Genomic DNA, 16,320 nt, shown 5'->3' on the forward strand with positions numbered 1-16,320 from the left:
GACTTACCTTCAAGCAGTCCGACCAAAGATGAATTTTCTGACATTGTCCCAATTTTGTCCGAAAGTCAGCTCAGATGTTTCGAACTGCTCCCAACATATCCGGAATATGAACGTTTGCCTGAACTCTTCCGCAATCTCAAAAAACGTTTTTTGGTTCTCATGTTCCAAACTTTTATCGGAAGAGACAACAAACGTTCAGAAGAAGAACAAGATATTATTTTAAACTTGTTGTATGACTTAACCGTCATAACAAGCTTTTTGAAGTAAAACCGTCATTCTCAAACCACTTCATTTTTTCGATGTCCGAACAAGCACCGAAGCCAAACTCAATGGCAGATGTCCTTTCAAGGTTGTCAGACAAGCGCCCAGTTCAAATTCAAATTGCCCAATTGAACGCTCATCTGTCAAACACCATTAAGACTCTCCAAAGTAGTCTTATGGAAGAGATAACCAATCTCAAAGTCGAAGTCCTCACGAACCAAGCTTCCAATAAGAAAGTCCTGAACGATTTCGCGGAAACCTTGCGCCAATACAACATAGAGAACCAAAACCTTGCCCAACTCATCTACCGTTTCTTCGAAGAGATTGACACCATCTGGGCGGCACTCGGAAAGGACAGAACCTCCAACACCGTAATTCGTGAGTACCAAATTCAAGAAGGAATTTTCGAGGAAGAAGAGGAAGAAGAGGAAGAAGAGAAACACGAAGAAGTTCCTGAAGCCGCTACATGGGCAACCCTTGTTGCCGATGACGCTTATGAAATTTCCCAACCCTACCCATACAAAATCCGCAACAAGGAGACCGGCAAGGTTCTTACCCCAGTCCTCAACAACTTGGGACACTTGAACCTTACCCTTCGAAATTACGGTTCAATTTCCATGGGAAAGCTTGTCGGTATGCAATGGGTTCCAAATCCAAACAAGAAGACGAGGGTCAGACACATTGACGGTGACCAGCTCAACAACCGTAAGGAGAACCTCGAGTGGTTCTAAGAGTAAAAAAATTTTATTTTAGGGGGAAACCCCGAGTAAATTTAGGTGTTTAGTTCATTAAGTAGGTTAAATTAAGGGTAATTTGGACAATTAGCTCCCGACCTCTGAATTGGGCTCTTTCGTTATCTTCCCAGTTGCGTAGGAGGTCGTCCCAGAGGAGTTGGTAGAATTGCCAATCCAAGGACGATTTGTCCTCCCAAGCATTGAGGATGTACTGCTCGTAGAGTCTCATGACCTCTGCCTTGCACCAGACACCCTCTCCCTTGGAACGTAAGGCTTCTTCGAGGTGCTCGAATGCGATTGGCTGCTTGACCATCCGAAATGACACTTTTTGTCCGTTTGGTCAATGTTCGTGTCTCGTGCCATAGTCGACGAAAATACAGACAAACAGGTTATATATGAGTTTGAGACCAAGAATGGTGTAACTCGACCTGTCCGATTCAAAGACTCCGAGGGCGACCATGAAATTAAACGGAAATTAGCTAGGAAGGAATATAAAATGGACTGGTTGCCACCACCTCCACCTCCACCACCTTTACCTGTTCCTCAAGTAAATAAGCCTTTCCCGTTCCCAAGAATTCCCACATTTTAATTCAAATTCGAATAAAAATTTTTTATTTCATGCAATGTTTAACTATTTCACCATCTTCTTTAACACCCCAGTACTTACGCTTGGAGAGGACATGAACTTCGGTGAAAATTTTGTCCAATTTGAATTGACCCATCTTCTCACCGACTAAACCCATTTCAATGAGTTTGTTGTATCCTTCTTCGTTCGTCATGAGTGCGTCAATGTTCTCATAGTAAACCTTGACTTTCGATTTGACTTCCGAGAAGAACTCATTGTAGTTGTCAAGGACTGCCTTTGCGAACTGAGGGTAAGACCAATGTTCGACAATAGGTTTTAATGTGGTTACTAAGCCACTTTGACCTTGAGTGAATTCGTACTTCAAAACAAAAGGAGAAAACCTTTCAACAAAGTTGTCGACCTTCTCATAATGTTTACTCTTCATCTCTTGAGGTTTCTTAATGGAATATCCCCATGTCGAATTCATAAGCAATTTGAGTGTCATTGCAAGTTTGGGGTTTGAAGCTTTCCTAATATCATACAGTTGTTGTATGACTTTTCCAACTGTATAGTTCCTTCCCGGGAACTCACCATCTTCGTTTGGAATTCCAGTCGGAATATATTGGACAAACCTCATGTATGCAGCGTTAAGGTCGACATAGTATATCTTTTCATCTGAGTCGAACTTGTCGCAACCAATTGGTCCAGTTTGTGGAAATTCAAGTGAGTCTCTTATCTTCTGAGAAACTTCTCCTGTTATCTCATAAACATCGTCGAAGCAACCTGTTTCATATAAAACCTTCTGACCTAACTCAGATGCTCTCCAATACAATTTGACGTCAATTGGATGTCTCAATGGAAGTTTGTTTATAGCATCTTGAAGTTCTTGCAACCTCATTGGAAGTTCTTCTGGTTCAGGTTGGTATCCGAACAATCCAACTCCTTGTGGAATTGTGTACTTCTTTTGTACTAGAACTTTGTCTGGAACAACTTTTGGTCTTGCTAACAATGAAAAGTTTGTTTCGTCTTTTGGTACAAAAGTTTCTGTCAGCTTGTCATCTGGAATTGGTTCCAACAAACCTTTCTCGAAAAGAATGTTTACAGCTCTGACAATGTTGCACTTGCCTTTTCCGAACAATGGGTTTGTAAGACTTTCGTTCAACATGAAGTGGTTGTGGACAATTACAATCTTCAACCATGGCAATTTGAAGTCAACAACATAGTCGTCATGTGAAGAACCTTTAGCTGTAGGTATGTTGACTCGGATATTGACATTTGCCAACGGTGCAATTTTTGCCAATTGACCTCTGAGAATGTACCTTGTCTTCACACATGACTCAAGATACTTCATTTTCTCATCTGTAACAAGACCAGAGTTCCTGAGACATGTAAGAATACAAGGTTCATTGACAATTGTTTCAATTGAATTGTAAATTCCATACCTTGTCAAGTCAATGTCAGACTTATTTCTGAAGGGAAGTATCCAGCATGTTGTCTGACTGCTTGAGGGTTAGGTTGGTACCATTCGAACTTGACACTTGCAATTCCTTCAATTGCATTCAAAATGTCTGAGTCGGAGTCAACCATTTGTTTCTTCTTTGTAGTCTTGAAAGCGTCAAGAAGTTTTGCGGCTGTTTGTTCATTGCCATGTGCATAGTAAATGTGACCATCCAAATCTGTTATGGTCAATCTGAGATTGTGTCCTTTCTTATTTCCGTCTTGTATGGCAGCAAGTACACCCTGAAGCCTTCTTTGTTCTTTCCTTCGTCAAAGTTTACTGTAAAGGTTCGACCAGATGTAATTTGACTTCTAACTTCACGATACTTTTCATATGCATATCTTGTTCTTTCCATGGGAGCATGTGTGTCTTCACCTTTTCCTTTTTTCCTTCTCAAAGGATGCAATTGTTCGTCATGTTTCCAGTAGAATCTGGCAAAGCCGTCGTGTCCTTCAACTTGAGGTTCTAACATCGAAAGGCATGTCCATAAGACGTTCTTCTTCTAACCTCTCTAGTCTGTTTGGATAATTTGCACGTGCTGTTTCCAAATCCATTTCGTAGCGAAGACCAGACAATTTGTCATAGACTTTTATGGGTCTTCCCTTCCTATATTTAAATTCTTCGAAACTCTCCAACCATATCTTTGCAACTCTGCTTTTATTCTAGCAGACTTTCTATCCATTCTATATGGGGGCATTTTTATAAAAATAAAAAAATATTTTTTTCTCTTTACTTTACATAACCGCCTGCTGCCATAAGTCTTTGACGCCAACCCATACCAGCTAATGAAGGTTGACTTGGTTTAGTTTCCAAACTAAACTTTGGTTTTGGTTTATCTTCAGTTTTTGGTTTCTCTTCTTCTATCGTTTTTCGTCACTTTTCGTTCCTCTGACTTTACTTCACTTGCAGGAAAGTTGTGTCGTCAACATCTTCATAAATATCATATGCCATTTGTTTTTGTTTTCCTTTCAACTTTTTGTGTTTGTTGTAAAGTTTAGAATATTTCGACTCTAAGTCAATGAGATGTTCTATAATGAACTGTTGGTCAGTGAAGTAAACTTTTCCATCTGTTGTCTCGAAAGCTCCTTCAGACTTCAATATTTTTATTTGTGAGAGTCTGTTTCTTTTTTGAGATACTAGCCGTTCCATTTTTATGAAAAGTGACTTTGTAGTTAGGGTTTTGTATTTCCAGACCTGGCACTTTCTATTATTGAATTTTTCTCTTCATCTGTAAGTTCTTTGACAGGTTTTGACAATGGTTCTGAACTTTTTGTTTGTGGTGTCAAATCTACCGTTTCAACTTCTTCGGTCATTTCATCTCAGTAAAAAATTTTAGTTTGGTTTGTTTTCAACTGGTTGTTGTGTTTTTTTAAGTCGGTCTAAAACTTCCTGAGGTATAGGAAGAATTGACAAACACGTTGTGTAACTGCTGGAAGTCGACAAATCCATCTTGAACCCATTTTGTCTCAATGCTGTATTGTTCATTTCATCTCAGTAAAAAACTTTACATTCCCCACGTTTGAGGCGGTTGAGGTTGGTTATTGTTTACCCACTGTTGTGCATGGTTATATCCTCTGTTAAAGAATCTTTCACCTTGGTCCATATAGTGTCCTGCTTGGTTATAGTAGTCATTTGCTTTGTTATAATAGTTTCCTGCTTGTCTTCCTACATTGTCCATCCATCCTTGAACTTTTCTCTTGTTTCAGGATTTGGAATAAGATTTGTTGCATCTCGTGCTACCTCCCAACCTTTCTGTACAGTTTGTATAATAGGTTGTGCTTTCTCTTTCAGTATACCTAATGTACTCAAAATCTTCCTTCCAACCCAAATACACCTCTGGCTATTGTTCCCACTGCGGGTAAAAATCTGGATGCAACTCCTGCTAACGCGCCAAATAAACCCATTTCTTATGGGTTAAAAAATGACGAATCCAAACAAGGACCCCTATGTTTCTAAAGCGACAAAGAAAGCACTCATGGTAAAAATCTTTAGTTCAACACCAAATGCTTGGTTTATGGATATCTTGGAAAACATTCCGAGGTATAGAGAAGTTAGTATCCCTAACTTGGGTACGGCGGCACTGCGTTCCACCTTATCCAAGTTAACGGTTTGACACTTTACGAAACCGGTAACGTATATTTTACAACACAACCATAACACCAACTTAACCTTAAATATTTACAAAACCATCTGACACATAAATGATTTCACTAACGATTTCACTAACTACTTCACTAACGACTTCACTAACGAATTCCCTACCGTCCTCACTAAATAAAAATAACCTTATTTTTATTTTTTTAAATTTTTTATTTCATTACAAAGACATGTCCGACTACATTTACTATGACTCTTTCCCAGAACGTTTCCGTGAACTATTCAAAACTCAAGTAAAACTGAGAAACATGCATTTTAACAAAGACAGACCCATTGACGATGAAAGAAACCCTGAATATATTACAATCCCTTATGACGCAAAGTTCATTGCATACATTCCTTATGGTCGCAGAGGAACGAAAACTATTTCAACAAAGAACAAAAATTATTTCTGGAGCGATGAAGAAAATTGCCTTATCTACATAAATGCATACTTAAATAAAGCTACATATTGTACAAAAGAAGGTTGGACTGGATTTGAGCTCTACATATACGACGACGATGGAAACAGACGTTGTGTATACCCATACGATAATATGTACCATTGTTTTCATCAAGCATTAAACGAATACATAGTCAGTAAGGGTCTCATTCCTGCTGAGTAGAAATGTTATATTTTTGTTCTGTCATTTATATAAAAATAAACGTTCTCGCTAAATAATAAAATAAACTTAAAAATAAACGTTGTCAGAGGTGAAAAAATAAATTTAGGTGAAGTGGTGAAATCTCACCTCTTTTTTCACCTCTTTTTTCACCCTAGCCGCAAAGCGGCTCTGACCCTTTGGGTCTGTTGAATTCATTGCTTTATAACTCTCTTCCTTTCTCCAACTCTTCTAACTTCTTCTTAAGTTCAGCAATGTTGTCCTCATGAAGTTTAATCTTCCTTAATATACCTTCTCTATCTAATGGTTGCTTTATCTTTCTAAACTGAACTCTACCATCCTTCATAGTATGAACGTAAAAACCTTCTGGAACCGCTCCTGATTTAATGTATTCTACCAAAAATTTTTGTTTCATTGCTTCAGTGACTTTAGTCGTCATTTTACTCTAAATAAAATGTTCAAATAAAATAAAACTAACATTATTTTTTCAGTAAGGAAACGCAGGAGTTTTACGATTTATTTGAGGAGTAGGTTCTGGTTTAAATGTTGGAGTCGGTTTTGGAGTTGACTTTTGAACAGGAGTTTGTACTTTCATAGGTTCAGGAGTCATTGAAGGTGTTGTTTGTGAAGGCGTTGGTTTTGACGTTGGTTTTGGCGATGGTGTCGGAGTTTGTTCAAATTCAGCTACTTCAGTATTATTTATAACATTTGCTTTGTTTCTTTTCAACATCATTACTGCTCCTGCTGTAGCTAGCAAACCTAGTGGGAGACCATATCTTATATAAGGACTTGACCAAATGCTATTTTTGACAGGAGCTGGTGGAACACCTAACCTTGGTGAGACTGCTCTTTGCCATTGTGCAGCTCGTAAGAAATATTCAATAGGTGCTCCATAATCGTTTGGTAAAGTTTGTTTCACAGATGGTGAAGGTTCACGAGAGCTTGATGAAGAACTCATTTATAAGCTTTAAAATAAACGTTCATCCTTTATTCCTCACTGTCGTCCGCTGCTAAGTTATAGTCGTCAAGTCTTATTATTGGGATTCCATTAGCACGCACTTGTATGGCAAAGCAACAATCCCTCATAAATCCAATAAGTGGCTTTGGTACATTTTCAGTTGCTAGTTCAATAGGTCCTTTAACAGACAATTTGTATGTTATTGGAGCAGTAGATCTTTGACCTTGCTGGAAGCAAAAGTCCACTTCTGTTGGAAAACCACATAAGAAATGTGTGTTGTCATAGCTATCCCATTTTGTTCCACACTACCATCATCCACCAATGACCTCATAACATCTTCATTAAATCCAATCATATCATTGTTTGTATTGCAAGCGTTCGCAACCATTTCATAAAATACAGGTCCATATGATTTTTCAGGTTCTGCAGGCATATTTCATAAGCTCCATGGAAAGCTGAAGATATTTAAACTTAGGGTTCTCAAAATTAACATAATAGTTGTCTTTCTTTCTAAATAGTGCCCAAATACTTTTAACATTAATAGGCGTATAAGCTGCTGTAAATGTTGCACTTGAACTATCTGTATTCTTTGAGAATGAACCGTCCATAGGAATCCAATCCATAACTTTAACAGGAAAACATAAAGCCTCGTTTGTATAATGTTCTACAAGTTCTGTTATAAATGTTAGGGTCTAAAGAGAATGACTTTGGATGAATGAAACATTCATTAAAATCCATCTTTGTTTCGAAATAGTTGCTGGGTTACAGTTGTAATAGTAACTGTTCCACTAGCTTCTACTGCCTTCGTTATCATAGTGAATGGTTCATTCCATGGAACAAATTTATTTGTCGGTGGATTTGAATCTGAAGCAAATGCAACTTTAAGAGTTGGATTGAAAGCCAATGATATCATTTACAGATATAGATGTGCATTGTAAGGCGTCGCTACTGAACTTTACTTTAAGCTGAATGTTTCCTGCAAAAGCTGGAATAAATCGAATAGCTTCTAATGGAAGGAATCTTCTAACAGGAATTCTTAAACGAAGCTTAAAATCAAATGATTTTCCTGCTGTAATTGGACCACTAACAATTTGTCCTGTTCTGCATGTTCCCGAATGACTCCATACATCTTTGTCGAGTCTTTGAAAAACATCGACTTTCTTTATTTGTTCGGTAGTTTGTGAGTTTGAAGTTATATATGCTTCTTCTCTTGCGTTGTCTTGAGAATATACGATACGACCATTTGCAAGGATTTGATATCCAGCAACTGCATAGAAAGCGTCATCGAAACCAATCCAAAATCCTGGTGGGTTTGTTTTATTGGAACCTGAACCAATTTCTTTATCTACAATAAATTGACCTTCCATTTTATACGTAATGAATGTATTGTAAAGGTCCAACATATTTTCACCAGGAGGTGAGAGATTGAATGTTACCCATGTGTTATCTTTAGCAGTTCCAGGTTGTGATGGAATCTTTGCGTCAGAATATTTTCTATTAGTGTCACCAATTTGAACTGCATTGTCTATGATATCGAAATATGAGCGAATCTGATGAATATGCTCTGCTGGAGTAAATTCGTTTAACTGTTCGTTCTGCATGTATTTACTTCAGATAAAAATATCTATTTACTTCATTATTCTCACTCTTCTTCTTGGTATTCGTGGTGGAAGTTGTTTCTTGACATTTTCAATGAACTGTACATTCTCTTTTGTCTCAACTTCTTTCACTGGTGGGTCAGGGTTCTTTGACTCGGTTTGCTTTTCAATGAAATTCACGAACTTTGCAATAAGCTCTTGGTTCGTTATTGAAAGTACATCTGGCTTCTTTTCTTCTTGTTCTTTTGGTGGCTCAGTTTGTACAGAAGGTTTTATATGGGCTTCGCCCTCGGTGCCATGCACCTTAATGTTGTCGCTCTCTGTATTCGCTAATGGAACCTTTCTTTTTCTTACATATATTTTACCATCTTTACTCTGACTTACATAATAGAAAGGATGTTGTATTCCTCTGGCGTCATTTAATATAATAGACTCTCGTTCTGATTTTGACAAGCTCATTTTACATCGGTTAAAGTTTTAATTTAGTTTTTTATCTACAGTCAAATGACTCAGTCAAATCCTACGGACAAGACCCAAGGGGTCATAGATGTTGAAGCATTGAAGAAAGAAATTCGTGAACAAATTTTATCCGAACTGAAGGAACAAAAACAGAACAAAAGCCAGAGAGACCAAAGAGAAAACTTAGTGAAAAACAACTAGCTGCATTAGCTGCTGGAAGACAGAAGAACCCACGTTTGCTGGCGAAAAAAGCTAGAGAAGAAGCAAAAGCAAAGGAAGAACAAAAAGCAAAGGAAGCTGAAGCAAAGAAAGAGTAAATGGTTTATTTTTATCCAAACTAAATGTATAGACAAATACCTTTATCTGTTGCGTTCAGTAGTGAAAACCCTGACGTCAAAATAAAGGGGAACAGAGTAACGTTTAAGTTTCCAACAGACTGGATTGTGAACATAAATGAAGAGAAGTACATTGGCATAACATCTATGTATATAACACGTGCTTTCAGAAAGGTTGACTTTATACTTCAAGTCGAGATAGAAAATGACGAACAGTCTTTAAGCGCCCAAAACATTCACATATACAAATACTTTAAAGACGATACAACATTGTTGCAATGTATGATTTCATTTAATGAGATGTTCGAGAAAAAGTTCAATATTGAAGTACAAACTTTACAGCCTTTACGTGAGTTTCTTGCACAACTGAAAGAAGAAGGTAGTCAGCCACAACTTATAGACTTTCATTATGAATTTAATGAAAATGAAGATGGAACTCATGACTGTCAGTTTGTTATATATTCACCATTCAATGAAGTCGCTAAAAAGAAAGAAAATCCATTACGTATAAGGTTTCAAATCTCTGAACCCAATGAAGACTTCAAGAATGTTTTCAATTATGATGCAATACTTCCGAGGAAAAATGAATTTTCAAAGATTGTAACACCTGGCATTTGGGATAGAAAGCAAGCTATATTATATTCAAACTTAAGTAAGGGAGTTGAAAATGAGTTCATTGGTCATACAAGAACTTCACCACTGTCAAATCCTAAGTATTACAAGCTTACTGGCTTCAATCGTGAGTTTTGGATAGACATGTTCTCCACTCATGACCATAAGTGCCCAGTGTTCTTACCTCCAGATGGGAAAGATTGTTTATACATTGAAGCACAATTGTTAAACTCTACAATAGCTGTATTGTAAATGACCACATAGGCTTCGCCCATGCCGCTAGCGGCTTATTTTTATCACAAATGACCTCATTGCTGACAAAAATAAATGACCTCAGAACTTCAACTTACGAATAAAGCTTGTTTTAGTCGTTATTGAAAAGTTGAACTTTTCAGCAAAGCAAGGTTGACATGACTTACATAAGTCGAATGCAATCTCTTGACCATCATAAAGTGCTTTGTAAAGTTTCATTAAACTGAACTCAGAGTCTTTGTCATATGTTCCAACAGGTATGTGAATGTTCTTATCTTCATTGTAATAGCATTGTATAGCTTCAGGAAACATTTCATTAGCGGTTAAAGCAATAACATCTTGCTTCACGCCTTTCATTCTGCAGTGAAATGCAACTTCATTTAAATCATTCGTGAGTAAGTCTATGTAGGTCTTCTTTCCACAGAAAATACTTTTATAAGCTAAACTTTGTTTTCCAGGTGTTATTTCTGCAAAGTCGCTATGAAATTGACCAAGGTTCTTTCCTATAAGTTCTCTACCGTATCTCTTCTTAAACTCTGCTGCAAGCTTTGGGATGTCTTCATTATATAAGTGCATACTGTCGGTATCCTGGTAAAATATTTGAAGACCCATGTCCTCTGCAGTACAGAATACTTCATTCATAATACGTTTTGACATAGACAGAATATTAACACCAAGTGGACAGAAGTTAAAGTGTCTGCAAATGCTTTTCGTTAGCTTGAAAATAGTTTTATCTGAACCATCCAAACCTTCGAACTTCACTATATGGTTGTAATTTCTTATAGCATATCTTATAGCATCTTTGTCATCTACTATGGTTATTTTTGACTCAATAGGAGATAGAATAGTTTTGCCATAAATGCTGTTCAGAATGAGTTTTATAATTTCTTGTAAGGGGTTTTCTTCTTTCTTATACTTTAACCTTAACTCAAACAACTTCTTTACTTCATCTCTTATTCTCATATCTCTGTTTCCATCGTAATAGTATCCTTGCAACACTTCACATTTGACACCTTGATATTTTATGAGGTCTTGTAATGTTATATGGTCAACATACATGAGACAGCAAGTGTTTGAACTTCTTGGAACGTTAAGTTCTGGATTTAGTTCAGGGTCGCAAACTATTAAATGAAAGTGTCTGGGTATACCAATCTCTGTTATCTTAATGAGAACAAAGAAGCCAGACATAAACTTTTCACCAATGGGTTCCTTTTGGTCATCATCGAATAAATGTCTCATGAGATACTCTGTGTTTAACATTTCTTCCTTCAATACTTTTGGAATACCTTCTAAAGTATAAAGTCTTGCTATAGCTGAAGGATATAATGAAACAGTGTCGAAGTCAGCAATGAGTTTCTTTTTGCTCTTTTGTTTCATGTTATCTGACAACATACATCTTCCACCTTGAATGCATCTCGAAATAAATTCTCTTGGTTTATTTGAGAGGTCATAAAGATTTCCATTCGGGAAGTATACTCTGTTCTCAAACAATTTGTTAGCAATTGAACAAATACTAACGTAGTCATAAACGTTTAAATCAAACTCTTTCAATAAGTCATTGCGGAACTTTACAAAACCTTCTCTTAAAATTCTTACATCTTGTTTGCAGTAAAACGTGCTATATTTTTCTAAGTCGAAGTGGTTCTCATCTATTCTGCAACCTTTGATGGAATCTATGTTTTTCATAAATGTATCTGCATCCCGGATAAACTTACATGCTTCAGAAATGACACCAGTTCTGTTGTCATTTGCTAACAAAACACTGCTGTAGTAGTTATATGGAAATACTTCTTTCGGTCCTGTTTGTAAGTTAAACATAGCAGGAAATAGTTTAAGCTTCTTATTTATAACACTGTAAGAGTCTTTTATAATAATTGCCCGTCCTTTATATAAACCAGTTATTTGCATTGTTCGTGAACCTTTAATGATGGGAGTTCCTTTCACTTCTGTCATGTGTCTTAAGATGAAGTTTATGTCATAACTGAGGTTGTGAAAATATATTAAACTCTTGTCAGGGAGTCTTTCCAAAAATTCTGTTGCACAGTTTTGACCCCAAATGCTTTCACTCACTGAACCATCTTCACTGTCATAACAGATGTTAAAAGCTTTATGAAAGCCATCCGTACTACACTCAAAGTCAGCAAAGAAAACGTGCTCAGGAATGAATTTACATTTAGCTTTATTTACTTCTTTTGACTCTGCTTTCTTCTTCAGTTGTACACAATACTTTGGAGCATATGTCAAATCTTTAAATGGTGCAAGGTTCTGTTTATATAAGTCAGTAGTATATGTGAAAAGTTCTCCATAAGAAATAGGTTCGAAATATTTGCACTCCCACAATGTTTTCATAACATCCCATAACGGTGTTGTTCTATCATAACGAACTACATATTTATCTTCTCTCTTTGTATAAATCTTCATCTGTTTCTCAATGTTCATTCCACCACAAGCTTTGAGAATTTCTTTATAGTTTCGAATGAAGTATGTTGTCATTGGAAGTCTTTCATTTAGCATGTAGTGGTCTTCAACAAGAAGTAAGTCAATAGTTCTAACAGTTTCGCATTCTTTTGGTATATATCTCTTTATTTCATTATGTCTTGAGTCATTGAAATAACCAATGGTAACATTAAATGCTATACCTGTTGCGTCAGAAATTTCTTGTACTTTACTTTGAGGAAAGTCTCTAACACGAATGACTTCTCTCATGTGGTCAATAGTTTCTTCATTTACTCCAGCCTGAATGCAAGCATAAACGAAACAATTGTCCTCTGTCATAAGTATTGCAGTTCTTTTGTTCAGTTCATTGAAGATTTGGTAGCGTTCAAGATTTATAGGTAATGTGCAAAGATACTTCCATAACTGACCGCTTCTCTTCTTATAAAACTTCTTTTCACCATTATCTTTCCAAAAGCTTTCTATAAGTGCTGGGTTTCCTGTTTGCTTAAGAGCTTCCAAAATGGCTTTCTGGTCATTTGTCAGTGTGCTTTCATCTCTATATGGTCTCTTTTTTGGTTTGCCTTTCTTTACATCTGACATCGTTAAGCCTTCATATTCTGTTAAATCATACATCTTTATTTCAGTAAGATTCTTTATGTTTGTCAAGAAGAAGTCATAGTGCATTTCAACAATACCTGCAGCATTTGCTTCTATCTCTGATATAAAGTTCTCCTTCAAGAGCTGATGTAGTAATGTTCCAATATTATTGAGGTTTAACGTAGAACATTCATACTTTCCACCAAGTTTATAACATACCATCCATCTTTGTTGCGAGTTTATTTTAATTTTCTCTAAGAGTCTCATGAAAACCTTACCGAAATGTTTGTGTAAATATTCTCTGTTTGGTTCATCTAAAGCTTCGATGTTAAAGTCAATGAGTCTATTGCCTGACTTCACATTTCTCTTCCTATTCTCTTCATCTTTCTTTAACCATCTCTCACCTTCTTTTGGTTTGTCGTCAATGGAACGAATGACATCGTTAGCTTTGCGAACTTGTTCTATAGCACTTTTAAACATCTCTCTTCTCTGTTGTTTCAGTGTGTCGTCTCTTCTTCTTGTTTCACCAACGTTTGCATTTGTTATGTCAAACATTTCTTGACGAACATCATGCGAAAGAGCTTTACGAGTATGACCAACGTTCGCATTTGTTATGTCAAACATTTCTCTTCTTACTTCATGAGGTACTGAACGTCTATGATATAAGTCAATAGCAATGTCATTTAAAGGAAATGCTCTTGCATGGACTTCGTCCTCGCCGCGTTGCGGCTTTATGAACTCATGAATTCTATCATAACTTATTGCACCATTGTAGTCTTTAATGAAGTCAGCGAGTGCTTTTTTGTTTGTCGCGTAATGTTTTGCAACATCTATATTAGCTTCTGTAAGAAGTTGTTTTATTTCCGAGTGTTCTAACTTAGACAACTTCCGATACATCTTTAGTAGGAAATAAAAAAATATTTTTTCGAAAAAATAAACTTAGAAAAATTATTTCTTTATATATTTGCCATTCCGAACTTCGAAAAGATGTTTTATACCAGCATAGAATTTTTCTCTAGAGCTTGGTCTTATATCGTTTTCATGACAATATTTTCTATATTCTTCATATAAAGCCTTTTTTTCATACATTTTATAAGGACAATCTAACCAGAATAGCGCATATCCATTTTCGTTATCTAGGTCTCTATATGTTTGTGGAATTTCGCTTTCTTCTGTTTGTAGAATTTCGCCTTCACTATTTAGTTCTATGTATATATATTGTGGAATTTCGCTTTCTCTATTTAGTTCTATGTCTATATATTGTGGCTTAAAAGGATGTGGGCAAGAAGGGTCTGGCGCTATGTAAAAAGTTAATTTTTCTGTCATCTTTTCTATCGGATAAAAAATATTTTTTGAAAAATTAGATTACATTTTTTTAAGTTATTTTTCAAAATAATTTAATATTTTTATTTTAATGAAACACATGCAAGATTGCAAGTTCTTTTCATACAATGCTCTCGCTACTGCCATCAAGAATGAGTTCAATGGTTCTGCAAACGTTAATGTTATCTTTAACAAGAAGTTTGTGAAAGAATCTAAGTTCGGTCAGTATGTCAGACCATTAGCTATTGTCATTGACCGCAAACGTTATACTTCACAAGAGTTAGCAGTAGTTTTGAAACAAAAGGGTTTCTTCGTGAATGTCAAAGATACTCATTATACTGTTATAAAGAACTCCAACATTGACTTCTTCAGTATTGCTATGAATCTTTCCGAACAGAAAGAATATAAGAAGGGTGAAACATCTGTGAAATATTATCCTTCATCTCTGAAGACAATAACGAACAAAGATGTTATACAAAAGTTCTTACCAAAGGTTGAAGAAGCTTCTATTGACATTGACGAAGGAAGTGAAATGGTTGAAGAAATTGACCCTGAAGCTATTTAACCAAAAATATATTTTTGGTGAAGAGGTGAGATTTCACCTGTTTTTTCACCTCATTCTCTCTTCGTTAATGTTGTCGTGACTTCTTCGTTAATGTTGTCGTGACTTCATTCTTCCTCTTTGAAGTTATCGAAATATTCTGTTATTTTTTCCTTCAGTAATGGTAAGTCTTCTTTGAAGGTAAGTATTGTGCAACCTTTGATGTCATAGTGTGTTTGAGGAAGAGTATTTTTGACAATTTCTTTTATTTGCTCATTCGGTGTCATTGAAATCGGTAAGTTTTCACGATAGAACCAGTTTCTGTCAGATTTATATATTTTAGCAAGGTCGTAAAAGCTTTTGTTGTTTCTTCTGACTAAATGCAACATAACCATATCTCTGTCTTCTTCATTCTCCAACTCTTCAGTATAAATCATATACTTATAGTTCTTTTCCTTTCCTTTTGGTACTGAACGCGGTATTCTTTTCTGTATGCTTTTGTCTTTGGATTCAATGACTTCATCTTTTGCTTGAAGTTTCTTTTCCATCTCTCCACGTTCTTGTCTGTGAAGTTCGTCAAGAAGTTTGTAAATATTCCAAGCATAACGTGGTGAAGCCCACATTGCAACTGCATTTACTAAAAGTCTATGAACATAATATCCTCTCAAACCGTTTGGCAATTTTTCACGGTTTTCATAGAGTTTTGGCGACTGGGGTTTCTTACGTACTCGCTGTTCTTCACTGTTTTCATAGAGTTTTGGCGACTGGGGTTTCCCTCCCACTCGCTGTTCTTCACTGTTTTCAGAAAAAAGTATGTCTCGCTGTGCTTCGCTCAAAAGTTCTTGTGTGCTTTGGTTCCTAAACCAGTCTTGTGGTTTCTTAGTATCTGGAGCAAAACATGCTGTCAAAATACTTTGCATTTGGTACATATCGTCTTTGACCGAACGAATGAGACGGAGTTGTTTGTTAAACTGTATGTACTCATATTCTTCATTTATAGCTTCATGGACTATAACTGTTGTTGTGTTCTCTGATGTTGACATATCTGTCTTTACATACAAAATAAAAAAAATATTTTATAAAAAACTAACTTTATTTTTTCTATCTTAAGGAAATTCATGAAATTTGGTCATTTTTCAGCAAAAATATATTTTAGGTGAAGAGGTGAGATCTCACCCGTTTTTTCACCTGTTTTCTACCCTCTTGAATTTTCATGATTTCATCGTATATGTTTTGTCAAGACTTCTTCATCGTACATTCTTTGTCATGATTTCATCGAAACTAAACATACATGTTTTGTCAAGACTTCTTCGTAATGAGCGTAAATGACCCAAAAATAATGTTTAGGGTAGAAGGTTAGATCTAACCTCTTTTCTAACCTCTTTTCTACCC

General features: G+C 36.1%; 11 protein-coding genes across 11 annotated transcripts, besides 2 other annotated features; 5 read left to right on the forward strand and 6 right to left on the reverse strand.

Annotated features, from left to right (window-relative positions):
• Positions 1 to 16,320: part of a mobile genetic element that runs on past both edges of the window.
• Positions 300 to 992, forward strand: TVAGG3_0367930 (MazG nucleotide pyrophosphohydrolase domain-containing protein; the record flags this gene model as incomplete). Its single annotated transcript, XM_051231646.1, has 1 exon — positions 300 to 992. One exon carries the CDS (start codon positions 300 to 302, stop codon positions 990 to 992), a length of 693 nt encoding a protein of 230 aa, XP_051101376.1.
• Positions 1,042 to 1,308, reverse strand: TVAGG3_0367940 (uncharacterized protein; the record flags this gene model as incomplete). Its single annotated transcript, XM_051231647.1, has 1 exon — positions 1,042 to 1,308. The coding sequence occupies one exon, from the start codon at positions 1,306 to 1,308 to the stop codon at positions 1,042 to 1,044; it is 267 nt and encodes an 88-aa protein (XP_051101377.1).
• Positions 1,339 to 1,584, forward strand: TVAGG3_0367950 (uncharacterized protein; the record flags this gene model as incomplete). Its single annotated transcript, XM_001278714.1, has 1 exon — positions 1,339 to 1,584. The coding sequence occupies one exon, from the start codon at positions 1,339 to 1,341 to the stop codon at positions 1,582 to 1,584; it is 246 nt and encodes an 81-aa protein (XP_001278715.1).
• Positions 2,280 to 2,725, reverse strand: TVAGG3_0367960 (uncharacterized protein; the record flags this gene model as incomplete). Its single annotated transcript, XM_051231648.1, has 1 exon — positions 2,280 to 2,725. A coding segment is annotated over one exon (446 nt), but the record flags the coding sequence as incomplete, so codon positions are not given.
• TVAGG3_0367980 (uncharacterized protein) lies at positions 5,386 to 5,820 on the forward strand (the record flags this gene model as incomplete). Its single annotated transcript, XM_051231649.1, has 1 exon — positions 5,386 to 5,820. One exon carries the CDS (start codon positions 5,386 to 5,388, stop codon positions 5,818 to 5,820), a length of 435 nt encoding a protein of 144 aa, XP_051101379.1.
• Positions 5,913 to 16,320: part of a mobile genetic element that runs on past the window's edge.
• TVAGG3_0368000 (kinase C-related family) lies at positions 6,305 to 6,550 on the reverse strand (the record flags this gene model as incomplete). The annotated part of the gene is made up of 1 exon (XM_051231650.1): positions 6,305 to 6,550. The coding sequence occupies one exon, from the start codon at positions 6,548 to 6,550 to the stop codon at positions 6,305 to 6,307; it is 246 nt and encodes an 81-aa protein (XP_051101380.1).
• On the reverse strand, positions 8,409 to 8,832 carry TVAGG3_0368010 (uncharacterized protein; the record flags this gene model as incomplete). Its single annotated transcript, XM_051231651.1, has 1 exon — positions 8,409 to 8,832. A coding segment is annotated over one exon (424 nt), but the record flags the coding sequence as incomplete, so codon positions are not given.
• TVAGG3_0368020 (uncharacterized protein) lies at positions 8,860 to 9,033 on the forward strand (the record flags this gene model as incomplete). The annotated part of the gene is made up of 1 exon (XM_051231652.1): positions 8,860 to 9,033. A coding segment is annotated over one exon (174 nt), but the record flags the coding sequence as incomplete, so codon positions are not given.
• Positions 13,537 to 13,961, reverse strand: TVAGG3_0368030 (organellar and viral DNA polymerase type B; the record flags this gene model as incomplete). The annotated part of the gene is made up of 1 exon (XM_051231653.1): positions 13,537 to 13,961. A coding segment is annotated over one exon (425 nt), but the record flags the coding sequence as incomplete, so codon positions are not given.
• TVAGG3_0368040 (uncharacterized protein) lies at positions 14,479 to 14,952 on the forward strand (the record flags this gene model as incomplete). The annotated part of the gene is made up of 1 exon (XM_051231654.1): positions 14,479 to 14,952. The coding sequence occupies one exon, from the start codon at positions 14,479 to 14,481 to the stop codon at positions 14,950 to 14,952; it is 474 nt and encodes a 157-aa protein (XP_051101384.1).
• On the reverse strand, positions 15,057 to 15,971 carry TVAGG3_0368050 (KilA, N-terminal/APSES-type HTH, DNA-binding family; the record flags this gene model as incomplete). The annotated part of the gene is made up of 1 exon (XM_001297270.1): positions 15,057 to 15,971. The coding sequence occupies one exon, from the start codon at positions 15,969 to 15,971 to the stop codon at positions 15,057 to 15,059; it is 915 nt and encodes a 304-aa protein (XP_001297271.1).

Source organism: Trichomonas vaginalis, chromosome V (genome assembly GCF_026262505.1).
Source record: "Trichomonas vaginalis G3 chromosome V, whole genome shotgun sequence".
Lineage (NCBI taxonomy): Eukaryota > Parabasalia > Trichomonadida > Trichomonadidae > Trichomonas > Trichomonas vaginalis.